General features: G+C 45.8%; 1 protein-coding gene across 1 annotated transcript; it reads left to right on the top strand.

Annotated features, from left to right (window-relative positions):
- The first annotated feature begins 339 nt into the window (after nucleotides 1–339).
- On the top strand, nucleotides 340–18,355 carry GARIN2 (golgi associated RAB2 interactor family member 2). The gene is made up of 7 exons (XM_065403314.1): nucleotides 340–352; nucleotides 1,733–1,787; nucleotides 2,180–2,306; nucleotides 4,208–4,410; nucleotides 6,765–7,035; nucleotides 11,882–12,156; nucleotides 18,298–18,355. The coding sequence occupies exons 1-7, from the start codon at nucleotides 340–342 to the stop codon at nucleotides 18,353–18,355; spliced, it is 1,002 nt and encodes a 333-aa protein (XP_065259386.1).
- Nucleotides 18,356–27,305: the final 8,950 nt, after the last annotated feature.

The following is a 27,305-nucleotide window of genomic DNA, read 5'->3' as shown; positions in this document are numbered from 1 at the left end:
AACTATTCCACTTTGTATAAATAATTAAATATTAATTGGGCGACAGTGAGAGGTTTTGATTTTGACAAAACAACATTTTTTGACAGACAAGTTTTGTCAAAAAATTTTCAACCGGTTCTATTGATGGCTTCATACCCAGGGGTGTTGCATCAGTGTAGTTCCCCCAGTGCAAATGCAGTTTACCAGTGTAGTATGGAGTTTGCACTCAGTGTGACTTACCTCAGTCTCACCAGTGCAAGCCCCATTTTACATTGGTGCAGCTCATCACTATGGGTTTGCACTGGGGGAGCTATGCTTCTGCAAAAATCCCTAATATAGAGTAGCCTGTATACATGCAACATGTCTGGACTGGGTAAATTCATATCACCCACACTCTTCCCTGATTTAGTCAAGCAATTTAATTGGTCTCAGTGTCCTCTGAGAGCACACAGGCCATACCAGTGGATTATGATGCCAGCAGCCCCTGCCCGACTCTGCCTTCCTATTATGACATGATTTGCTGCCTCACCTGTAGGCATTGACTGTTTAAGGAAATTCAAGAGGGGTAACTTGCTATTCAAAAATCTACTTGAATTTGCCAGTCCTGGGTTCCTAGTGCAGCAGACTTCTAGAGAGCTCTTCAGAACAAGCTAGAGCATTTGTATCTTGTTCTTTCTTTGGTAGACTCCTCCATGTAAGAAATGGGCTCGTTTCAGTAAAACGAGGCATGAATTCCTAGAAGTAGAAGTCTAAAGGGGGGAGGGATAACTCAGTGGTTTGAGCATTGGCCTGCTAAACCCAGGGTTGTGAGTTCAATCCTTGAGGGGGCTACTTAGGGATCTGGGGCAAAATCTGTACTTGGTCCTGCTAGTGAAGGCAGGGGGCTGGACTCGATGATCTTTCAAGGTCCCTTCCAGTTCTAGGAGATGGGATATCTCCATTAATTATTATTACTTAGGGAATGTACACAGTATTTAAAAAAGGAGAGACGAGACATCTTGATTCTCTTCATGGCCTTGCCACTGACTTATGTGGCCTTGGAAAAGTCATTTAACTTACTCCCTATTTAACTTCTGTATTCGCAAGCATAAATGGGAATAATGATGTTTACCTACCTAACATGGGGGGGCGCTGTGTTTATGAAGTTCAATTAATTATTAGCCTCTCCTGAAGCGTGACCACTTTATGTTGCTCTATCTTCTGTTTGTGCCTTAAAGTCCGTTTAGCCAGCTGGTAGAGGACACCCTCTTCCCACTCCAAGCAAAGGAGGCATGTCCACAGGTTACTAGACATAGTTGGGGTGTTCCTTTGCCCCAAGGATTCCTGACTGCTGGAATATCCCTTTTGAGTTTTAGACAACTGACTCAATTTAGAGCAGTACTAAGGCTGCTCTAAATTGTATCTCAAGACCAGACCAGCACCTGGGAGCAACATGAACAGGGGGCATTAAGATTGTGCAAGTCATCTTTCCCACATCCCTCTTGAACTGTGCTGAGCAGACCCAATGATCTAACCCATTATTTGCAAGATACATTGGTATGCTCACATGAAAGGGTAAAATGTTGTTGTTATCTTCATCACCCTAACAATGGCAAAAAAGTATTTTGATCAATCCTACCATTATATTAAGATTCTTCACTTAATTATAAGCAAGGGGAACAATCTGAAATACAGCATAGCACATGTGATCTAGTTTGTGTTTCAACTGTATTTGTGCAAGTTTCATATGTGAACTATCTATATTTATTCGTAGAATTATGCTATGTGAGATTTGATGATGAAGAGGAGGAAAGCATGAAGACAACAGAGTAAGTCGTGTAAGAGAAACAGAACAACAAAGGCACTGAAGGTGGATTTTGGCAAGATGTTACTTGGTAAAAATAGTTCCTTTTTTCTTGTCTATATGCCTGCCCCTATGTCTGATCAGCTCCCCAAGCTGATCCCCTCTCCATCGCCAAATCCTGTCCAGCTTCTGGAGTGCCTTTGGAAGGTCATACCTTGAAAGCATGTGCATGTTTGTGTGGGTTTTTGCTCTCGAATAACCTGATGCAGCCTGTGATAGGAAATGGAACAGACTTTTCTATCTTCTGCTGTTTCCCCATCAGTTGATTATTTGTGTTTTTCTGGAACAGCCCCTCTTAACTTACTAATTTTTTCCTGTTTTGTGTGTAGACAACATTAGAAGCTACTTCTCTTTTAGGAGCTTCAGTGTGCGTGCAGCCTCCAGAAGCCAGATCTCCATTATGGGAGATCTTCAGAGAGTTCTTAGCAAAGGAGAATATGCCCCCTTCACATCCGCTCCCATGTTTGAGAGCAACTTTCTCCAGGTAAACATCATTTAAATGAAATTGCTTGGCACTGATGGTTTGACATACCTTACATAAAGAATTTCCATTTTTATCCCCCAGTGTGGTTGCTGCCCACTCCTTTGTTCATTTCCACTATTCTCATTCTCTGTCTCACTCCAACACGTGTATATTCCCCTTCTCATACACACTTATCCTACTCTCCCCTCACATACACTGGGCTAGATACCCAGCTATGCTAGTGCTGCACGCAGCTAATCTGGAGGGGAGAACAAAGGCGGCTTTGTGAGCCCTTTTCTCTCTTCCACACCTTTATCCTGGGAATAACTGGGTGCTGATTCAACTCCTTGTGCAACTTAGAGCAGCCTTAAGGTTGCACCCAATTGCAACACCTCCTAAGTGGTCATTCTAGCAAATCTTGGCCTGTGTCTCCGATATCGTCTCATAAATATCTAACTGTCAGCTCAAGATCAACATGGCAAAAACAGACCTCCTAATCTCCCCCACCAAAAACCTTCCCCACTCCCTCCTGTCTCAATCACTGTGGCAAACACCACCATCCTACCTGTCACTCAGATCCATAACCTGAGTGTCATCTTCGACTCTGCCCTCTTTCTCTAGGTCCTCGCATCCAGGCTGTCTAAATCTTGCCAATTCTTTCTCCATAAGACCTCTAAGATGCAGCCTTTCCTATCCATCAGCACTGCTGAAACTCCTACCCAGGCTCTCATTATCTCGCATCTCAGTAACTGCAACAACCTTTTCTTTGGCCTCGACAAATGCAATCGTGTTCTGCTCATATTCATTCAGAATGCTGTTGCAAAGACTATTTTCCTAGCCCATCATTTTAACCAAGTCACCCATCTCTTTGCATCCCTCCACTTCCTTCCCTTTCCCACATCAAACATAAGCTCTTGTCTTCACAATCTATCCCCACCCTATCTTATTTGCTATCAAGATGTTGACTTCTGCCCCCAATCAGCCCATGATACCAGCCTCTATCACCCTCTGGTTACATTTTCAAACAAACATCTTAGTGTTTTCTCCCATGCTGCCCACGCTCCCCATAAACATCGAAAAAGTTACCTCATTATCCTCCATCAAAACTCTCCTTCAAACTCTCCTTTGTTTTAATGCCTACAAAAAAATTGACAACCGTGAGGCTGTTGGCATGCTGAAACCATTGCCTATCATGCTGACCAATAGTGTGTCGTATATTCCTTGTACTACCCTGCCAGTCCATCTGTCTCTATTTGTTGTCTCTTGTCTTTATACTTAGATAGTAATTCATTGGGGCAGGGACCGTCTTTTTGTTTTGTTCGTACAGCACCTAGAACATTGATGTCTTGGTGCATCACTGGAGCACTTAGGTACTACAGTAATACAAATCAACAAATAAATAATACTCCTCTACCTTGATATAACGCTGTCTTCGGGAGCCAAAAAATCTTATCGCGTTATAGGTGAAACCACGTTATATCGAACTTGCTTTGATCCACGGAGTGCGCAGCCCCGCCCCCCTGGAGCACTGCTTTACCACGTTATATCCGAATTCGTGTTATATCGGGGTAGAGGTGTAATTATTAATAATAATAATGGATCACCAGAGCATTGCAGCACCCTTGCCATGCCCCCTTCACCACGGGCCATGAGAAGTGGTAATGCAGAGATGGCTAATAGCTGAATATATGTCCAGTTAGCTGATTATGCCACCTTTCCAACCCCTTCATTCTGACTCACTTCCTTCTCCTCCCTTTCCCTTTCTTCATACACACGCCCCTCTCATTCTTTTACGTTCCCTTATCTTCTCACCACCTGAGTTGTGAGAGTCCCAGGCAAGTGGTACCACAATAGGTCTGTGTAATGTATTATCAATGTAATGGCTCCATGACATACTGTAATGACTTTGTTTTTGTATGCAGGTTAATAGGAGAGGTGAACCAATTTATGTTCATAACCGCCCCAACTGTGTGACTGTAGGCATCTGTGCATCCAGCCCCAGTCTATCACTGCCCAATGTGATGCTGCTAGCACACACAGTGCCTACATCTTCCCAGGAAGCTGTGTCAAAGCCCTGGAAGGCCTCAAAGCAGCCATCCTCCATGGAGCAGCTAGAACTCAGCAGGTAAGTTAGCACTAAGAAGGAGTGAAGGTCAGTTCACAGAGCACGCTTTCCACAAAGGCTTTTTGTAAGTCTTGGTCATATTTTGGACAAAGGTTTGTAACCAGGTGTCTCTCCACTAGTGTCCATTTAGTAATGCTGTCCTTTGGATGAAACATTAGCTAAAACATGCATCCTTTGGCCAATCTCCAGTGGCCATTCCAAGCCAAAGGCATTAAAACACTTAAGTAAATCTGTAAGTTCATCAAAGAAATTGTCTCTTGTCTTATATGTAGATTGCTCTGTGTTTGTACTGTGCCTAACACAATGGCCTCCTGGTCCATGTCTAGGCTCCTAGGTGCTGCCAGAATACAAATAATAATTAATAATATTAAAAGCAGGACAGCCTGTAAGAAAATTGGTGGACTTGCTGGGTTACCAGGGATCAATCAAGGGGAATGGGGCATATCAGAGAAGCTAATGTTGTTTGCATGAGTTTTTACAGTAAAGGATGCTGGGGAGACACCCACTCAAAATATACTTTTTTCAGGTCATAAAAATAAAGTGTCAATAGAGGAGGTGTTGGGACAAAATGATAAAGAGCAAGAGGTCACCAGGAATGGATGGAATACATCCAAGAGTTCTGGTAAATTGGAAAGGGTTCAGAGAAGAGCCACAAGAATGATTAAAGGATTAGAAAACATGCCGTAGAGTGAAAGACTCTCAGAGCTCAATCTATTTATCTTAACAAACAGAAGATTAAGGGGTGATTTGATTGCTATCTATAAGTATCTACATGGGGAACAAATATTTAATAATGGGTTCTTCAATCAAGCAGAGACAGGTATAACACAATCCAAGGATTGGAAGTTGAACCTAGACAAATTGATACTGGAAATAAGGCATACATTTTTATCAGTGGTAGTATTTAACCATTGGAACAATTTACCAAGGGTCATGTGGATTCTCCATCACTGGCAATTTTTAAATCAAGACTGGATGTTTTTCTAAAATAAATGCTCTAGGAATTATTTTTGGAGAAGTTCTATGGCCTGTGTTATATAGGAGGTAAGACTAGATGATCACAATGGTAGTTTCTGGCTGTGGACTCTATAAGAATTAAGTGGTTGAGCTGATAAAATATACAATCTCTCATTAAAATCAGTAACTATACCAAAAGACCAGAGGGTAACAAATGTTGTTGCTATTTGTTCAATAAAGGCCCTATGGCTGGTAATTAAGAGATGCTGTAACTTTAGTACTAGGAAAACTGGTTGAAACAATAATGAAAAATAGAATTATTAAACACATGATCATGCTTCTCTAAACTGTTCAAATTTTTTTAGCATGTCAGCAAAATAGCGAATAAAGGAAAACTGGTTGATAGAATTTATTTGGACTTCAAAAAGCCTCTACCAAATTTTCTCATGAGAAGCTAAATAGTTATGGAGTAGAGGGTGAACTATTATCTTGCTTTTGAAACAGGCTGAAATGCAAAAAACAAAGTAGGAATAAATTAGTCAATTTTCAACATGGCCAAAGGCTAACATTGGGGTGCTCTAAGTTTTCATACTCGGACTAGTGTTGTTTAATATATTTATTGATTATCTGTAAAAGAGTGAACAGTAAAGTGGCAAAATTTGCAGATGACACAAAATAATTTGGATTAGTTAAAACCAGAGAAGACTGTGAGAAACTCCAGAGGAACCTAATGAAAGGAGCTAAATGGGCAATCTGATGACAGATTAAATTCATTGTTGGAAGGAATAATTTGAACTACTCTCACAAATTGCTAGATTATATATTAATTGTAACCACTTAGAAAAATGATCTGGACATCATTGTGAGCAGCGCAATAAAACCTCTGTTCAATGTGAAGTAGCAATCAAGAAGTCAAACAAAATGTTAGGACATATAAAGGATGGGATAGGATATAATAGCGAATACACAGACTACTGATTGATCATAGGAACATAGGAATTGTCATACCTGGAAATTAAAGGTTTAAGGGCACTTTTCAGAAAGAATAGGGGTTAATTGTAGTGTCCTAGTCAATATACTGTGCCCTTTCTAAAAAATCAGGCTTTAATGTCACAGGTGCTGTGAGCTATTGCAGAGCACCTCTCCCACAAAGGGCATAGTGGCATCTGAAAAGAGTGTCTCAGGGTACACTCACCATGCTTTTCCCAACAGACTTCTCCCCTGCAGTCGGGATGTGCCCCCAGAGAAGACAGATACAATGTCTTCTTTGAGAAGAGTCTGCATGCATTTCCCTTCAGACTACTCCCCCTGCAGCCCATTTCCTGAATCACGCAATGGATATAGTGCCTCCTGTAAGCAGAGACTCTAGCTGGTCTGACACCTGAGTTTTCTTGTAGGTTCTTCCCCTTGAACTTTGTGGAGATCACCGTTCACAATGCTGAGAAGCGTCGCCTCAAGCTGAAGCTGGCAAGTGGCCGCTCCTTCTACCTGGAGCTCTGTGCCCCACCAGACAAGCAGTGCCTCCTCTTCCGTCAGTGGCTGCAGCTCATTACTCTCTTGAAACGTCCCCAAGACCACTACAACAATACTCAAGTCAATGTAGTGTATGAGAATTTTAATGGGCAGCAAGTTGAGAGAATGCAAGGCACAAGGAACCAGTCAGACAACGTGAGTCTTTGGCAGTGGTTCGTAAAAAAATTCACATGCTTGTTCCACCATTCCTTATTATTGCACAAGTCAAAGCTTGTGCAATAGACAAGAATTCAAAGGAGTTACAATTCTGTTTATAAGGAGTTTATATAAAAATAACTGGCCTGTCATAAGCTCCCTACAGAATCTGAGGGTGGTGGCAGCCAGATGGCAGCCAGTAGTGCAGCCCTGCTTGGTTATTTGGATGTCAAGAAGTGGGGTACCTGACACCATTGTCCTGGCTTTCATTTTCCTGATATTTTGGTGAATGGGTTGCTGTGGCCTTTAGTGGCGCTTCCCTTCTGAATTTCCCCTCTGATGTGGGGGCAAAGGGCAGAGCAGAAGAGGCATAACATAGCTGAGTTCTTCACATGGCCTGTGGTAGCTGATGGGTGAGGTGCATTAGACAGTTGGCATGTTGGGAGGGGGCTGGGTGTTCCAGCTCTTGGTTGAAGTATTAGTGGAGAGCTAGAAAGGTCAGAGGTATCCACTTGCTACAACTGAGAGACAGAGAGGGAGTAGGAGTGGGGAAGGACGGAGGGCTAAAGACAATATATTCATACTCTGGGCTTTCATCAGCAAAATTGGTGGAAACACTGCCCTTGGTCCACACTTAGCAAGGAGACCAGGATAGCTGCTGATCCTGAACATACTTTTTAAAGGTGTTACCCAAAGCTCCATACAAGTAACAGAGACTTTCGGCATAGGCACCTCCACATCTCTCTTTTTTGCCCCACCCATGCAAGCCCCTGCTTCAGCCTGGCAGAAGGAGGGCCATGAGAAGAGGAGAGACACATGCACACAAATGACTGGCTTTTGTCCAGCCTGTTCTTAAAAACCTCCAATGATGGGGTTCCATAACCTCCCTTGGAAGCCTATGCCAAAGTTTAACTACAATTAGAAAGTTTTCCTAATATCTACCTAAATCTCCCTTGCTACAGATTAAGCCCATTACTTCTTGTCCTACCTTCAGTGGATATGGAGAAAAAGTTATCACAATCCTCTTTATAATAGCCTTGAACATATTTGAAGACTGTTATCAGGTCTCCCCTCTTAGTCTCCTTTTCTCAGGACTAAACATGCCCAGTTTGTTTAATCTTTCCTCAGAGGTCAGGGTTTTCTCCTTTCACTCAGTCTAGTATCCTTAAGGAAATGTAGTAAGGCTTTTTTTTTTGCACTAATCTATTTCCCTGACATTCTCACTAGTCCCTTTAGGATAAAATCTTTAATTCCAAGCCAACTCAATTTTTCATAAAGAAACTTTCTTTCCATAGACTATTGCCCGCAATGACACAGAACATGATCAACAGTTTCTTTAGTTTTGCACACATTACACAGCCCATCTTTATGTCTTTTTAATAAGTTTAACTTTTCATTTAAGGCATAATGACCTGTTAACACTCTAAAAATGGCTACTTCACTTTTTCTGTCATGTCAATGGAATGTAGTATTATCTTTGATTTTTGATCATACACCATAGAACTTCATCCTTTTGTTTCCTTGGGCTATAGTTCTTGCCCTTCCTTTGCAGGCTCCTTCGTGACCACACTTCTAAACTCTTGTGTACTTAAGGGTATCTTACTATCCACCTCCTAATTTTTTAGAGTATGTTTTACTGCTTTGTCAGCCAACTCATTTCCAGGTATTCTGATATGCACTGGAATCCATGCTACTGTTACACAGATATCTATTTGAGTTATTTCTAGAGATAGGAATGTTATTTCACTTCTTATGTCATTTCTGCTTTCCAAAGTCCCTGTTCTGATTGTCACTATGTCTGACAAGGAATCATATAAAATTACAGCTTCAGCTGGTCAGAAATCTCTTATCCAGGTTAGTGCCAACATTGTCCCCACTAGTTCAGCCATCAGAAATTACAGAACCTTTTTGGTTTCTGGATTCTAATACTAGGAGCACAAAAGGCTGTTCCTTCTCTGCCTGTGCTGTCATCTTTAGATCTATCTCTATAGACTTTGCAAAGCTGGCCCCATTTTTCATTCATTCATTCATTCATTCATTCATTCATAAATGTCATTGGTCATAATGTGTGTTTTTTGTCCTTCATTTGTTGTTGTTGTTTTCATACAATTCCAAATCCACATATGGAGGAGTAAGTGATCAGCTATAAGCTGATTTTCCCTGAGTAAAAATGTTTCGTTCTCTCAATTTCTCTTTTTTACATATCTCCTTTACCCATTTTTGACCCCGATACTATGAGGAAGTCTGTGGCAATCCATATCATTTTGTCTACTAAACTCTCAGCAATCCCCATAAATCTGTTGTGTACTACCATTTTCATGATTCCCTCTTATCTTTGCCCAAAAAGTTAGCTCTAATAGTTTTATCTCTACTTTTATAAGTGCTTCTCCAGTCAGACCCCTTTTGCTACAAACTTCCTCTCCTTATGCTAACCAGCCTGCTCCTGCTGCCCATCTGGGCTTCATGATCCATTAAGCTTGGCTCTCCCTCCAGGTGCAGCCAGATAACTTAACTGGCCTCTCAGGCCCACATTAACCCATTTGGGACCTATGTGGGGTACACACATTATCAGTGTCTTACCCTTTTTGATTTTATCTACACATGCCTGTGCTATTCTTTTGTACTCCTCAGCAATTTGTCCATGTTCCCTCTTTTTATAGAAATCCTTTTGGATTTCTAGGTCATTAAAGAGCTCCTGGTGGAGCCATATTGGCCTCTTACTATTCTTCCTATACTTTCTTTGCATTGGGATAGTTTGCAATTGCAGTTGTGACTTTTATATCATCTCCTGGAGAAGTAACCAGACACCTTAAACCTTAGCCATCAGACAAATACCTGGTATCTGCTCCCAGATCAGAGCAAAGACAGAGGAAAACCCAGGGTAATGATTGTTGGATATAGATGGGATGAAGAAAGGAAAAAGAAAACTTGCAATGTAGGTCATTAAACAATGCTCAAAGGTTAATTTTGGTCAGTATTGGCTTCCATGATCCCATGGAGAATGAACTCCTCACTCATGCCCAGAAGAGGTTTCAGGGGTGTCGAATGTACGACCCATAGGCCGGATCTGGTCTGTGGATTTCCCATGAATCTTCAGGCTTGTCTTCATGACCCCAAAGTCAGTCCACACTTTGGGGGTGTGATTTATACAGTGTTCCAGGGTGCTGCGCTCTAATTCACCATGTAGACTCTGCTAGTGTGCATTAATGCAGTCCTCTTTCAAACAGGACTACATTAATGTGCACTAAGGAACATTTAGGGCACACCAGTAGGGTCACACAGGGGAGTTAGAGCAACTGGTGCTTTCTACAAATCACACCCCCATAGTCCAGACTCTGGCGCAGCAATCCAGCAAAACCTCGTGCACAAGTGTAGAACCACTTGGTTGCATTTAAGAGGGGCTGGAGAGGTATGAGTCTGGTGGTTGCTGGTACTCGCCCGGGGGAGGGAAAATGGCATTGAGGAGCACTTACTCACCAGCTGGAGAGTAGATATGCCAATCTGACAAGTCAAAGAAAAGGAAACTTCCAGGTGAAGCTAAAAGCAATTATCAACATGAGTTATCTTTATCTATTTCTATTTTAATAACTTTTTCAGAGTGTGACCCTACCAAGTGGCAAGGTATTGGACCAGGCCTGCCATATTGGTCAATAGTCAGTGGCAAAGGGACAGGGTGGGGAAGTATCAGAGGGGTAGCCGTGTTAGTCTGTATCCACAAAAACAATGAGGAGTCCGGTGGCACCTTAAAGACTAACAGATTTATTTGGGTATAAGCTTTCGTGGGTAAAAAACCCACTTCTTCAGATGCATGGAGTGAAAATTACAGATGTAGGCATAAATATACTGACACATGAAGAGAAGGGAGTTACCTTACAAGTGGAGAACCAGTGTTGACAGGGCCAATTCAATCAGGGTGGATGTGGTCCACTCCCAATAATTGATGAGGAAGTGTCAATACCAAGAGAGGGAAAATTGTTTTTGTAGTTAGTGAGCCAGCCACTCCCAGTCCCTATTCAAGCCCAAATTAATGGTGTTAAATTTGCAAACGAATTGTAGCTCTGCAGTTTCTCTTTGAAGTCTGTTTTTGAAGTTTTTGTTGTTGAAGTACGGCTACTTTTAAATCTGTTATAGAATATCCAGAGAGGTTGAAGTGTTCTCCTACTGGCTTTTGTATGTTACCATTCCTGATGTCTGATTTATGTCCATTTATTCTTTTACATAGAAACTGTTCAGTTTGGCCAATGTACATGGCAGAGGGGCATTGCTAGCACATGATGGCATATATCACATTAGTAGATGTGCAGGTGAATGAGCCCCTGATGGTGTGGCTGATGTGGTTGTGTCCTCTGATGGTGTCGCTAGAGTAGATATGGGGACAGAGTAGGCAACAGGGATTGGTTCCTGGGTTAGTGTTTCTGTGGTGTGGTGTGTAGTTGCTGGTGAGTATTTGCTTCAGGTTGGGGGGCTATCTGTAAACAAGGACTGGCCTGCCTCCCACGGTCTGTGAGAGTAAGGGATCATTTTCCAGGATAGGTTGTAGGTGGTTGATGATGTGCTGGAGAGGTTTTAGCTGGGGGCTGTACCTGATGGCCGGGGGGGGGAAGCTTTCACTGCCATGGTCCCTGCTGTATTGGTCCCATGGGTAAGTAGTCCCATTTCTCAGGACTGGCAGTCTGACACTCCTAACCAACACAAAATTCAATATAAATAAAGAATTGATAAATATGATATTATTTTCTGATCTCCACTCAAAGCCCCAGTGGTGCTGATCAGCTCCACCCTGAGCCTTTACTTTGTGCCCATTCCTATTGTCTTATTTGTTGGGTGTCTTCCTTATTCCCTACAGAGAGACACCCAGCTAGAGACTCTGAATTCTATTGATATCCCAGAATCAGAGAAGGAGGAAGTTGCTAAGCGAGCATCCTCCAAGCGAGTCACCATCTCTGGCATAGTGGGTCCTATTGAAGAGTGTGGCAGCAGCAAGAGAGGGCTGGCAGTTGCCTCACGCAGCTCCATAATAAAAGAGACCAAAAGAGATCCCAGCATGCAGTCAGAGAAACAACAAAGAAAAGATCACCTGAAGGTAAAGAAGAGCAAGAGCACAGAGAGGAAGAAATCCAGGTATGTGTGGTTGGGGATATATTGATGCTAAGACAGAGGGTGTCCACAGCTGAACTTTAGAGAATGAGAAGTGGCATGTTCCTGTCATTAGGGAGGTTATTCTTTCAGCAACACTTTAGAATTACTGTGATATTTCTGCTGCTGTATTAGGTTGAGCTGCTTAGGAACATAGAGAGGGATTTTCAAAAGCACCTAGGCTTGGGCTCCTCAGTCATGCAGGCATTTTTGGAAATCCCATCCATAAATCCATAATTAGGACCTAAATGAAACTGACCTGATTGTCCAAGATGTTGAGCACCCACTGCTTACCCTGACTGCAGAAAAAGCTGCAAATGCTCAGCATATCAGAAAATCAGGCCACTTCGATTTAGGTGCTTAACTTTAGAGACCCATGTTTGAAATTTTTGACCATACTATTTGCCATACTAGATCAAGCCAGGGGTCCAGTTGGTCCAGTATCTTGTGTCCTGAACTCCATACTGGCCTATGGAGTTCAGTATCCTGCCTCCTTCTGTGCTGGAGCAGACTACTGGTCTAACTAATTTCCTGCCTCTAGCAGTGCGCACTGGCTTATGGTTCAGAGCAAGACAAAACCCCACGCACCCATACTGCACCTAATTGTGGCATATTGCAAGAAGACATTGGAGAAATTCCATCCTCTTCCCATCCCCTGCCTTTACCCTGCAGGTGGCTTTACATCCAGAAGTGTGAAATCTGATTACCTTTATCTTTACCTAAGTGTTGACAGCAGTAGCGTAGCTAGGGGGGGTGCAGGGGAAGCAGCCGCTTCCCCTCAGCACATTTTCCAAAAGCAGCGCCTTAGTTAGGGGTTACCACGGCGCCAGCGGGCGGGGCCCATACTCCGCTCTGAAGCTTGGCCTGCCGGGCCGGCGCTGGGCTCCTGCAGGCAAGGGGGGGCGGCACGGCCGGAGGAGCCATGGGGGGGGGGGGTGGCGCGGCCAGAGGAACGAGGGGGGGCGCAGCATGGCAGCCCGCAGCGCGGCCGGAGGAGCCATGGGTGGGGGCGGCACGGCACAGCCGGAGGAGCCATGGGGGGGGGGGGCGCGGCGCAGCGCGGCCAGAGGAGCCAGCCAAGGGGAGGGGAGGCGCGAAGCGGCCGGAGGAGGAGCCAAGGGGGCGTGGCCAGAGGAGGAGCCAAGGGGGGGCGCCTTTTTAATGTTTGCTCCCCCTGCTCTTAGAACCTGGCTACGCCACTGGTTGACAGTTACAAGTGTTGGGAGAGGTTTACAAAGGCACACAAATAATAATTAGGTACCCAGCTCCCACTGACATTACATTTGTGCCCTTGAAATTTCCCCCCATTATTAACTATACAATTATCCAAACACAGATACAATGCACATAAAGAAGAGAGGAGATCTGGGCACTGTAGCAGACTCTATTTGTAGAGAATAAAGCACTATCTAATTATACATGGAAAGCCATAAGCATGCACCATATTTTCAGAACATTCAGAACCCATCACCTGAGGTAGGAGTGGAGGGCCTTGCGCACATCACTCTATCTGAATGTATATGTTCAAATGAGCATGCTGCAAACCTCACATTTAGTCTAGTTCTCTGAAATGAGTTGGGTCTTTGTCCAATTTCTAGCAGCGAGGTGTTCAGATCATAAAACAACCCCCATGATTAGCTCCCAAGAGTGTAGTTTCAGTGCAGAGACCAAGGATTTATAAAGTTAGGGAGATTAACTTTCCCTTTTACCCCAGGAGATGATCCCTCGAGGTCAGGAATTAGATGAAATGTCACAGCAGTGAGGGAGTAGACTGTATTGCCACTGTTCATGCTGCACCTGTGGATGAACAGAAGACTTCGGTTTCTGAGGATGTCAGTCTGGCACTTTTCACTAACACTAAATTCAGACACACAAACACACACTTTAATAATCAAAAATAAATATTTTAAAAATATTATTGTAATGGATAGTTTTTAATTTATATACAATGGTTTGCAGCTCATTAGCACATTTATATAACATATTCATTAGTAAGGCAGGGGTAGGGTCCCACTGGCATTTCTGCCAATTGGGCTCAGCCCACTCCTTACTTTTTATGATGTGATTAGAAGCAAAAAAGTAGCTTTGTCAATGTGGCATTGTGGGGTTCCATGTTTGTCTTTCAATTACTCCATATCACACATGCTCAGTTTATGGGTAAAAAGGCATCTTTCTAACTGACAGGATCACAAACCCAATCTGTTATCTTAATATCTATCTGTGTCATTTTGTCTCCAACAACAATGGTAATAATTCTTTAAGCAAAGCTAAGCTGATGGCAGGGTTGGTGATGTGCAACAACATGGACCAGGAAAGTAACCACCCTTTCTATACTGCCCCAGCATACCTGCACCTGCAATGTTGCATTCAGGTCTGAGAAGCACTAAAATACATAAAAGGTGCAAATTCCAAAGACCAGATTCTCATTACAGTAACTCCTCACTTAACATTGTAGTTATGTTCCTGAAAAATGCGACTTTAAGCGAAACGATGTTAAGCGAATCCAATTTCCCCATAAGAATTAATGTAAATGCGGGGGTTAGGTTCCAGGGAAAGTTTTTTCACCAGACAAAAGACTATATTACACTTACACTTACACTTACACTTACACTTACACACACACACACACACACACAGTATAAGTTTTAAACAAACAATTTAATACTGGTACACAGTGATGATGATTGTGAAGCTTGGTTGAGGTGGAGGAGTCAGAGGGTGGGATATTTCCCTTACTGCTAAATGATGAACTAGCAATTGGCTGAGCCCTCAAGGGTTAACTCTCACACTCTACAAGGCAGCAGAAATGGAGGGAGGTATGCGCATTTCCCCTTTAAGTACACTGCCTTGTTAATTAGATCAGCTTGCTGAGACCGCAGCTGCTGCAAGCTCCCTCCGTCCTGAGCCCTGGTGTGTCCCCCCCCCCCGCTCTATGGAAGATGGAGTAAGCGGGGTGCAGGAGCAGGGGGGAGGGGGACACATGACATTAGCCCCCCTCTTCCTTCCCTCCCCCCTGCACAGCAAGCAGGAGTCTCAGGGAGCAGCTCCAAGGCAGAGGGCAGGAGCAGCACATGGCAGTGGGGGGAGGGACAGATACAACTGCTAGCCTGCTGGGCAGCTGCTGCACAGGGAACTTAGGGGAGCGGGGAGCTGATACAGGGAGCTGATAGGGGGGCTGCTGGTCCACCCTGGTTCCAAGCCCCCACCAGCTAGCTGCAACGGGCTGCTCTTCCTGCAAGCAGTAGACAAAGCAGGCGGCTGCCAAACGACGTTAGAAGGGAGCATTGCACAACTTTAAACGAGCATGTTCCCTAATTGATCAGCAATGTAACAACGAAACAACGTTAACCGGGATGACTTTAAGTGAGGAGTTACTGTACTTTAATGGGAGTTGCAAGTACTGAACACCTCTTCAGATTTAGGCTATGTCTACACTTTACAAGGGCTACAGCAGCACTGCTGAAGCACTGCAGTTATGCCACTGTAGTGCTTAATGTACACGCTTGCTACAGTGATGAAAGAGGGTTTTCCATTGCTGAAGTAAATCCACCCCCTCAAGAGGCAGTAGCTAAGTTGATGGAAGAATTCTTCCATCCATCTAGCAGTGTCTATACCAGGGCTTAGGTCAACTTAACTACAGGACCCTAAGCTACATAGGCACAACCCTAAGCTACATAGGCAGGCTGACCTAAGTTTTAGGTGTAGACCATAACTAGGGCCCTACCAAATTAACAGCAATGAAAAACGCATCACGGACCGTGAAATCTGGTCTCCCCATCGTGGAATCTGTTTTTTTGTGTGCTTTTACCTTATACTATACAGATTTCACAGGGGAGATCAGCATTTCTAAAATTGGGGGGTCCTGACTCAAAAGGGAGGTGTAGGGGGGGGGTTGCAAGGTTATTTTAGGGGCATTGCGGTATTGCAACCCTTACTTCTGTGCTGCCTTCAATGCTGGGTGGCCAGAGAGTGGCAGCTGTTGGCCGGGCACGCAGCTCTGAAAGAAACACCCCAGCACAGGGCCGGCTCCAGGCACCAGCTTACCAAGCAGGTGCTTGGGGCGGCTACTCCAGAGAGGGGCGGCACGTCCAGCTATTCGGCGGCAATTCGGCGGACGGTCCCTCACTCCGGATCGGAGCAAAGGACCTCCTGCCAAATTGCCGTCGCAGATCGCGATCGTGGCTTTTTTTTTTTTTTTTTTTTTTGGCTGCTTGGGGCGGCCAAAACCCTGGAACCAGTCCTGCCCCAGCAGTAGCAGTGCAGAAGTAAGGATGGCAATACCATACCATGACACCCTTACTTCTGTGCTGCTGCCTTCAGATCTGGGTGGCTGGAAAGTGGCGGCTGCTGACTGAGGGCCCAGCTCTGCAGGAAGCAGTGCAGAAGTAAGGGTGGCAATACCATACGATGTCATCCTTACTTTTGCGCTGCTGCTGATGGCGGCTCTCTCTTCAGAGCTGGGATCCCGGCCAGCAGCCGCTACTCTCCAGCTGCCCAGCTCTGAAGGCAGCACAGAAGTAAGGGTAGCAGTACCGCAACCCCGCCCCCCCCCCCCACACACACACCATAATCTTGTGACCCCCCTACAAAACTCCTTTTTGGGTCAGGACCCCTACATTTACAACACTGTGAAATTTCAGATTTAAATAGCTGAAATCATGAAATTTATGATTTTTAAAATCCTGACCATTAAATTGACTAAAATGGACCGTGAATTTGGTAGGGCCCTAACCATAAAATCAGGCCTTAGTCCCAAGAACAGAGAATAGTTATTTAGAATGGTATACAGAAATATGAGTAATTGGATGAAATTAAGAAAGGGAATATTTAAGATCTGTAAGATATTCAGTGAGATCTGTTAGGCTCTGGAACAGACTTGGAGGAGAGTTGCACATGCCTCATTATTATTTAAAACAAAACCGGAAAAAACAATAAATAAACGTAATAAAGAGAATAATTTGGCAGTGACAGGAAGATGGACTGGATGACCTAACAGGTGTTTTCTAAATGTATATTCCAGGGATCGGCAACCTTTGGCACGCAGCACGTCAGGGAAATCCGCTGGTGGGCCGGGACGGTTTGTTTACCTGCAGCGTCTGCAGATTCGGCCAATCGCAGCTCCCACTGGCCGCGGTTCGCCATTCCAAGCCAATGGGGGCTGCGGGAAGTGGCAGCCAGCACATCCCTCGGCCCACGCCGCTTCCTGCAGCACCCATTGGCCTGGAACGGCGAACCGCGGCCAGTGGGAGCTGCAATTGGCCGAACCTGCAGACGTTGCAGGTAAACAAACCGTCCCGGCCTGCCAGCAGATTTCCCTGATGGGCCACGTGCCAAAGGTTCACGATCCCTGGTATAATCTATGAATGTATGATACACAATATAATCAAGTTTAAGCTGCTGTAGCTATATTCATTCTGCAGCACTAACAGAAGTGAAAACTTGTTTGTGTCAGTAAAGCTAGTAGATCTGAGTCAAAGTTACCCAGGGAGCAGATACTATGGGCCAGATTATGCTTTTAAGACTCAAGCTTGTGTTGAGGGCAGGCAGTCTGGTGTCAATACTAAGAGGGATTGTACCTTCCCAGTACACAAGGGAATCATAAAAGATGCACCATCCTAGGTAGGTGTAGCCCGGTTCCTCTCTCTGCTTGGCCAGCTCTATGATCTGGTGTAGGAGCCCCATCTCCTCCATACCCTCTTTGGGGCTATTGCACCCATGGGGATATAGGAAAGGAGCAGATTCTTTGCACTCCTGAATGCATGGAGGCAAGTGGAAGAGAAGTGAAAACTTACTGTGACATTCACGTAGGCACCCATGCAAGGGCCAAGGACAATCTGGTCCTATATATGGAGTGAGAAGGAGATTTTGATGTAGTTGCTTTTCAGGCCATAACCACAAATTAACAGCATTAAATAGTTCAGTTGCATGTTACATAAGTGCAGTCCATAGCATCTAAATTTCCTGTATATTCTATCACACCTACATTTCAAGGGCAGCACTGTTACACAGAGTTAGCAGGGCATGTTCCAACTGCTGGCAGAGAGAGTTTAAAATAACAGAACGTATTATGTAATCCTCTTGTGACTATTTGTGACAGAAGTGAGCATCTTAATTTTCTGTTTCCAGGGAAAATGTAGCAGAGTATAAAACAGAAAACAATTTGCAGGCTTCAGGTATGAATTAAATGTTTTAATATTTATTCCCCTCTCCATCCCCACCAACTGTGTTCCTACACTATTTCCTACAATGAGTGTGCACAGGAGAGGCTGAAACTTGAGTAGCTGGGAGTCCCTACAGCCAGGATTTCTACACCATGGCCTATGGTGATTTCTGCTGGGAGAAGCTAGGACTGGAGCACCTAAGAGTTCCCCATAGTCAGGATGCTTAGACCATGCCATATACAGTGTCTCGTGCAGAGAGAAGTTGGGTATCTAGTCACTGGGAACTTCCTGACACCCTGGACTTCTACATCCTTCCCAACAATGCCTCCTTCTGGAAGAATCTGGCACCTGGACAATAAGTCTTTACTCCTGTAAAACTCCCTGCATTAATATTTTCTCCTACATTTTCAGTGGATAAGTGGTGCTGTCTTTGCCTGCCAAATGGTAACAAGACACTAAGAGCAGATTTAATACATTCTTGAACTCCACCACCCCATGGCTGAATTTGCGGTGTGCGCATCCTGCATACTAGTAAAGCAGAGATTTGAACCAGAGTTTTTGTGATCCTCCCCATGAACTTCCTCCTCCAGCCAAGCCACAGAAATTGGAATGAGTGGAAGTCACTCTTGGAATATTTTATGCTGTTACTCTGTCCACCTCTTTCTACTTGGCTTATTGGTTATGGGCCACTCCTTTTCCTACCTGCTATGTGGTGATCTTGCAATGGCTCACCTGGCATGGATGGCTCTCGGGATCCTATTGTGTTTCATTATGCACCCACATTTAATTTTTTTTTAATTATAATAATCTCAAAACATTGTCTGCCTGCACAAATCTGTTTTTCCTTCACCCACTTAATGTGTTAGTTCCTGTCCATTCATCTGGCTGGCTAAGGCCTGGTCTACACTAGGCGTTTATGTCGAATTTAGCGCCGTTACATCGAATTAACCCTGCACCCGTCCACACCACGAGGCTATTTAGTTCGACATAGAGGTCTCTTAAATTCAACTTCTGTACTCCTCCCCAATGAGGGGAGTAGCGCTAAATTCGACATGGCCATATCGAATTAGGCTTGGTGTGGATGGAAATCGACGCTAATAGCTCCGGGAGCTATCCCACAGTGCACCACTCTGTTGACGCTCTGGACAGCAGTCCGAGCTCGGATGCTCTGACCAGCCACACAGGAAAAGCCCCGGGAAAATTTGAATTCCTTTTCCTGTCTGGGCAGTTTGAATCTCATTTCCTGTTTGGACATCGTGGCGAGCTCAGCAGCACTGGCAACGATGCAGAGCTCTCCAGCAGAGATGGCCGTGCAATCCCAGAATAGAAAGAGGGCCCCAGCATGGACTGATAGGGAAGTCTTGGATCTGATCGCTGTGTGGGGCGATGAGTCCGTGCTTTCCAAGCTGCGCTCCAAAAGACTGAATGCAAAGATCTATGAGAAGATCTCTAAAGCCATGGCAGAGAGAGGATACAGCCGGGATGCAACGCAGTGCCGCGTGAAAATCAAGGAGCTGAGACAAGGCTACCAGAAGACCAAAGAGGCAAATGGACGATCCAGATCCCAGCCACACACATCCCGTTTCTACGAGGCACTGCATTCCATCCTAGGTGCGGCCGCCACCACTACCCCACCACTGACCGTGGACTCTGAGGATGGGATATTGTCCATGGCCGGTTCCTCGGACATGTTAGCGGACGGGGAAGATGAGGAAGGAGATGAGGAGGACAAGGCAGTCGACAGCGCTTACCAAGCTGATTTCCCCGACAGCCAGGATCTCTTCATCACCCTTACAGAGATCCCCTACCAACCGTCCCCAGCATTTAACCCGGATACAGATTCAGGGGAAGGATCAAGCAGTAAGTGTTTTAAATATCTAAACATTTATTTTTAACAGAACTGGAATATTAACAATAAGAACAATGTGTTTTTCATGATTTGTTTGCCCTAGGCGCTTAACTATTCAGTCCCAACTATTTAAAAAAAATCTAACAGTGTCCGGTAGTGCATGATTCTGCTGCCAAAGACGCTCCACTCTTTAGTCCCTGCCAGTGCAGCTATATTAAAATGCGGTCTGTGTGTCCGGGGATAGAGCTGAAATCCTCCAGGGACATCTCGAGGAAGCTCTCCTGGAGGTAATTGGAAAGACTGTTCATCAGGTTCCTGGGGAGAGCGGCCTTATTGGGTCCTCCGAAGTAGGAGACGTTTCCGCGCCAGGAGATCCTCAAGTACTCCGGGATCATAGCCTTGCACAGCATGGCGGCATACGGCCCTGGTCTTTGCAGGCTTTCCCGAAGCATCCTTTCTTTATCGCTGTCTGAGATCCTCATTATTGTGATGTCGCTCATGATGACCTGCTTTGAATTAGGTAGGGGAATGTTAGTATTGGGACTGCTTGCCCGTTCCTTTACAGAACTGTAACCGCCGGTTTACAGCCACGCGGTGGAGGCGGGAGAGGGGCAGCATACAGGGATCTTTCCCTGGGACAGCCGCGAGGGGGTGGGACAGGGGCAGAGTTCATGCTTGGCCGATTGCTGGCAGCAGAGACTGGCATTGCTTTCAATGTGAAAGGAGGCCAGTGCTACTATTAAAGTTTTAAGCAGCCACAAGTCTACGGCTTACCATGTCTGCCTGCTACAGAAATTCCGGTGTCCTGCCCCGTTTCCCAGATCGGCAGTGCAAGACCCCAGGCACTGAAAGCGAGGTCCGAAAATTCGACCTTGTCCTGAGTGCGCATGTGATAGGTGCAGTGCATGGTCTTGTTCACAGAGAAAGACTATGTTCTTTGTTCACAACTACATTTATCTTTCGGAGGAATTCACTACCTTTTTCTCTTTCCCACAGCCACATCTGCGACTGTCTCCCAACCCAGCCTGGCATCACACTCCCAGAGGCTAGCGCACATTAGGCGGAGGAAGAAGAAGACGCGAGAGGACATGTTCTCAGAACTAATGGGCTGCTCCCGAGCCCAGGCAGCACAGCAGAACCAGTGGAGGGAGAATTTGTCCCAAATGCACCGAACACACATGGAACGTGAGGAGAGGTGGCGGCAGGAAGACCAGCAGGCGACTCAAACGCTGCTTGGACTTCTGAGGGAGCAAACGGACACGCTCCGGCGCCTTGTTGATGTTCTGCAGGAACGGAGGCAGGAGGACAGAGCCCCGCTGCAGTCTATCAGTAACCGCTCTCCCCCGCCACCAAGTCCCATACCCCCCTCGCCCAAAGTCCAAAGAAGGAGGGGCGGCAGAGTCCGTGAAAACTCTCACTCCACCCCTGCAGACTGCTCAAGCACCAGAAGGCTGTCATTCCCCAAAATTTGAAAAGTCCTTTCCTTCCCGCCTCACCCAAGCCCCCGTCGAAGTTTCACCCCCCAGTTTCATGTGTGGTTGTTAATAAAAAATACGTTTCTGTTCATTACTGTTTCCATCATGTTCTTTTGGAGGAGAGTCTGTCTGAAGGGGGGGAAGGGGCTTGGTAATTGGACAGGACAGTCACCTTTAGCAGGGTACAGAGGCGGGGGCAGGTCCAGCAGCAGGGCACATACACAGTGCAGTGACTAGTTACCCTGGTCAGTCTGGGAGGTGGTTTTCATGTTCTGTGGGGGGGGGGGGTTGCTCTGTGACTTTGTGACGGGGGAGGGCAGTTACAGATCTTATGCAGCGGTCCTTTTCCTGGATCACAGAGCCACGCAGCAGGGGATCTGTAACCCCCCTGCCATACAGTCACATAGCCCCCACATAAACGCAGTCCCGCTCAGGAGGGCTGGCAGGCTCCGTTGAAACAACCAGTCCACCACTGCGAATCCTGTCATTCCTGGAGTTTAGAAGCATCATTTGCATCAGTACACTACACCCGCTCCCCACCACAGTCTGCGTCCCAGGTTTAAAACATTCCCGCTAAAACAGTAATAAAGACAACGGTGTTCATTAACAAAATAAAACTGATTTTATTTTTTTGGAAGGGGGTGAAGGGGGTATGTAGCTGGATAGGATAGACAACATTAACCGGGTAAAGAAACGGGGGCAGGTTCAGCTTCTCTTTAAACAAACTTAAAAGTCACTGGTTACCCTGCTCACTGAGGAACCTAGCTTTCAAAGCCTCCCGGATGCACAGCGCGTCCCGCTGGGATCTTCTAATCGCCCGGCTGTCTGGCTGGGCGTAATCAGAAGCCAGGCTATTTGCCTCAACCTCCCACCCCGCCATAAAGGTCTCCCCCTTGCTCTCACAGAGATTGTGGAGCACACAGCAAGCTGCTATAACAATGGGGATATTGGTTTTGCTGAGATCAGAGCGAGTCAGTAAGCTTCTCCATCTCCCCTTGAGATGGCCAAAAGCACACTCCACCACCATTCTGCACTTGCTCAGCCGGTAGTTGAACAGTTCTTTTTCAGTGTCCAGGGCGCCAGTATAGGGCTTCATGAGCCAGGGCATTAGCGGGTAGGCTGGGTCCCCGAGGATCACTGTAGGCATCTCCACATCCCCAAGAGTTATTTTGTGGTCCGGGAAGTAAATACCTTCCTGCAGCCGTCTAAACAGACCAGAGTTCCTGAAGACGCGAGCGTCATGAACCTTGCCCGGCCATCCGACGTTGATGTTGGTAAAACGTCCCCTGTGGTCCACCAGTGCTTGCAGCACCATTGAAAAGTAGCCCTTTCGGTTGATGTACTGGCTGGCCTGGTGGTCCGGTCCCAGGATAGGGATGTGAGTTCCATCTATAGCCCCACCGCAGTTTGGGAATCCCATCGCGGCGAAGCCATCTATGATGACCTCCACGTTTCCCAGGGTCACTACCTTTGAGAGCAGTACCTTAACGATTGCGTTGGCTACTTGCATCACAACAAACCCCACGGTAGATTTGCCCACGCCAAAGTGGTTCGCGACTGACCGGTAGCTGTCTGGCGTTGCAAGCTTCCAGAGGGCTATGGCCACTCGCTTCTGGACAGTCAGGGCTGCTCGCATCCGGGTGTCATTGCGCTTCAGGGCAGGGGACAGCAACTCACAAAGTTCAAGGAAAGTCCCCTTCCGCATGCGAAAGTTTCGCAGCCACTGGGATTCATCCCAGACCTGCAGCACTATGCGGTCCCACCAGTCCGTGCTTGTTTCCCGTGCCCAGAATCGCCGTTCCACAACATCCACATGACCCATTGTCACCGTGATGTCCTCGGCGCTGGGTCCTGTGCTACTCTCAGACTTCAGGCCCTCACCGCAGTGCCGTAGCCTCCTCGCCTGGTTTATCTGCATCTGCCTCTGGGAAAGGTGGATGATAAGCTGCGAGGCGTTGACAACGGCCACAACTGCAGCGATGGTTGCAGCGGGATCCATGCTCGCAGTGCTGTGGCGTCCGCGCTGTCACTGACCAGAAAAGTGCGCGAACTGATTTCCCACCGGCGCTTTCAGGGAGGGAGGGAGGGCGGTAGTGACGGACGGATGACGACAATTACCCAAAAGCACCCTAGACACATTTTTTTTACCCAGAAGGCATTGGCGGCTCGACCCAGAATTCCAATGGGCAGCGGGGACTGCGGGAACTGTGGGATAGCTGCCCACAGTGCACCGCTTCCAATGTCGACGCTTTCCCCGTTAGTGTGGACTCACAAAGTCGAATTACTGTCCTTAGTGTGGACACATACGTTCGACTTTGCAATATCGATTCCACATATTCGATTTAAGTGAAATCGAACTACCCTCGTAGTGTAGACATACCCTAAGAGTCTTGCTGCATGTGTCTGTTTGCCCGTGGTTATGTACAGTATGTGAATCTTTGTGACTGTCTCATCTATGATTCTCTTTCCTCCATCTCCCACAATAGCCATTCAAGCCCACTTGGGGCAAGGACTATGGGCAGATGTGAATCAGCACATATTTAGCACACTATCTCAATCCTTCCACCATATATACATATACAATATTTACATTTCTCCAGCATTAACATTTATGTGAAAAGTATTAAATTAAAAGGGGTCTGGGATTACCCTTTCTTAGAAATTGTTTAATTTCAGTGCAATTTCCCACATTTTAGAAGATTTTAAGATAATCACACATAAATTGTGCAGAAAATGTTAACTTTGACATAAATTGTGCAGCAAATAGAATTCAGTCCTTGAATATTGGGTCTATAGTAAACTATATTCTGATAAGATACCATATCTAAGGCTAAGATTTTGTCATGGATATATTTAGTAAAAGTTACAGACAGGTCATGGGCAATAAAGAAAAATTCATGGAAGCCCGTGACCTGTCTGTGACTTTTACTAAAAATATCCATGATAAAATGGGAAGGGACTGGGCAGCTGAACCCATGGAGCCTCAGAACTCCAGGGTCCCTCTTCCCTTCCCAGCAGAGGGGAGCTTCAGGGTCCCCCTCCACCCTCCCCAGCAGCAGGGAGCTGCAGGAATCCCCCTACCCTCCGTGGTGGCCGGGGGCTGCAGGGGTCTGCCTGCCCCCTGCAGTGGAGAGGAGCTGTGGGGTTCCCCCTGCCACCACCACGGTGGGGAGCTGCAGGGGTCCCCCTGCCTCACCATGGTGGTGGGGAGCTGCGGGGTCCCCCTGCCACCACCGCGGTGGGGAGCTGCAGGGGTCCCCCTGCCTCACCATGGTGGTGGGGAGCTGCGGGGTCCCCCTGCCCTGTGGCAGTGGCCGGGGAGCTGCGGTGGTCCCCCTGCCCCATGGCAATGGTGGGGAGCTGCCAGGGTCCCCCTGCCCCACGGCGGTGGCAGAGTAACTGCGGGGGTCTTCCCTGCCGACACAGCTGGCAGGGAGCTGCGGGGATCCCTCTGTCCCTGGAAGCATGCGGGGTGCCTACTCTGCCCAGGGCAGCTGGGAGCTTGGGGGCCCACTGCCTCAAGCAGCGGGGGTACCTCACAGCTCCCTGCCGCTATGGGAAGCAGCGGGACTCTGCAGGTCCCAGCCACCAGGGCAGAAGTCACGGATTCTGTGACCTCCAGGACAAAATTGTAGCCTTAACCATACCTAACAAACATGTACCAAAGCCACCAGAACCAAAATACCTTTTCATATCTCCCCATCTCACACACACGCAACCATTAAAGCCTTCAGAAAAACAGTACCAATGTTGCACACACAAAAGCATCAATGTTGCAAAAAGCCATGAAAAACCAAAGCAGATTTTATTTTGAAACAACGGGTTCCCAGGTCCACCTGCCTCTTCACTACCAGATTTTCTGAGCATCCCTCCTCAACAGTCATGTCTCCATTTCCTGATATATAAACCCAATCATTTATATGTATTTTGTGGTAGTGTTTTTTGCATAAACTTTTTATAAACTATAAAGAATGACTGACTTTATCTCCCCTGGTTCTTCCCTTTCTCTTCTTTCACATCATTGTTTTTCCTCCTGTCTAATTGCTTCTTTTCCTCAGTAATTTACAGTTTTTCAGCTTTCTCTCTAATTAACATTTCCTTTCCCCCTTTCCCTCTCTAAATCTTTTATCCTTTCATATTCTTTCTCTTCCCTTCCCTATGCTTTCAATCCCCCATCATGTTTCCTCCTCCAAACGTTTTTTTCCTTCTGTGTTGCCCTTGCCCTTTCTTCCATTTTCCCTTCTTCTTTTCTTCCTTCCTTGCTTCTCTCTCATTTCATTTGTTCTGTGATTCTTCCATCTCTCCTTCCGAAGGCCACTCTCAGGCAGAGGAAGTGTCTCCTCATCCCGAGCCAGCTGTGGCGTGCAAACTGTGCACATTTCTCAATTACTGGTCAGTTTTTAGCAGGAACAGAAATGATCTTCAAACCCTGCCTAATAACTGAAAAATGTGACAGCACCCTGCAGGTGGTGTCAACTGGTGTCAGGTATGCACAGACTTTTTACATCTCTCAGCTGTTCCACAGAGAATGAACCTCACTTACTTCTGGTGTGAGGTTAACAGCTGAGAAGTGGCTTGTGGGCATGAGTGAGGGGTAATAGGTGTAGGGACACCCTACTATCGAACACAAAGCACTGATTCTGGTAAACTCAGTGCTGTGACCTCTTAAGAGGTGGTGACGAAAAGAGAAATGTCATAGCCCTGAATTGTGTGTGTGCGTATCTTTATGTGTGATCTCTCTCTCTCTCTCTCTCTCTCTCTCTTTTGATTCCCTGCTTTCCTGGGCTTTATTTTCCTCGTGCTCATGCTGTTTCTTTACAGGAAATCAAAAGAGTGGCAGTAAATCCGGAGTAATCTGTTGCAAGTAGTCAAAGGGGCTTATCAACAAGAAAGAACTGAAAAAAACAAAGCAAAGCAGTCTGAAGATGAGATACAACTGGAGCAGGAAAGAGAGAGAAGAAAAATTACCCTATAAACATCAAAACTGTCTCCTACTTTTTAATATTATGAAATTAAACATTGTTGAAACACTAACACTATCTCTTTATTTTTCTAATCCAATATGAACAACCAAAGAGATATTAGTTTTGGTCCCTGGCAGTGGGCTCTAGATTCCCAGTGAAATATATGAGACCATTTTTCTCATAATATATGAAATGGCCATTTTAATTTTAAATACTTATGCCAAAATATAGGTCACATTTTTATGTGATGAAATGTGCTTCTTGTCAGAGCAACTTTCAGAGGGTTGTAGTGAGACAAATGATGGCATAATATAGAATACTCCTTTAATCAGTAGAAACATTGCATTCCTATTGGATTTTGCACAGGACATGCCTGCTGTGCTACTGAACATATCAGGCAAGTTGAGGTAGAACTCATCTGCTTTATGTACTGTTGTCCCTTTTGATCTGAGTAGCTAAGTTAGATTTCGGGGCCCTGAGGATGTTCCAGTTGGAAGTAGAAATTGATGGAGTTTGGTATTTTCTTTTATTCAGTTTTGTTTATTTACAAAGAATGTACAGAGTCCTGTGTCTCTGAACACAGAAAGAATCAAGAACAGAAGGAGCAGTTTCTTGGATTACACCCCAAGTGTCTTTAGCCAACAGACCCAAAATGCTCTCTCTCGCTTTTTCCAGGGTCATACTG

This window comes from Emys orbicularis, chromosome 4 (assembly GCF_028017835.1).
Source record: "Emys orbicularis isolate rEmyOrb1 chromosome 4, rEmyOrb1.hap1, whole genome shotgun sequence".
Lineage (NCBI taxonomy): Eukaryota > Metazoa > Chordata > Testudines > Emydidae > Emys > Emys orbicularis.
The sequence above is the reverse complement of the archived record's forward strand: the minus strand, read 5'-3'. Positions and strand labels throughout refer to the sequence as shown.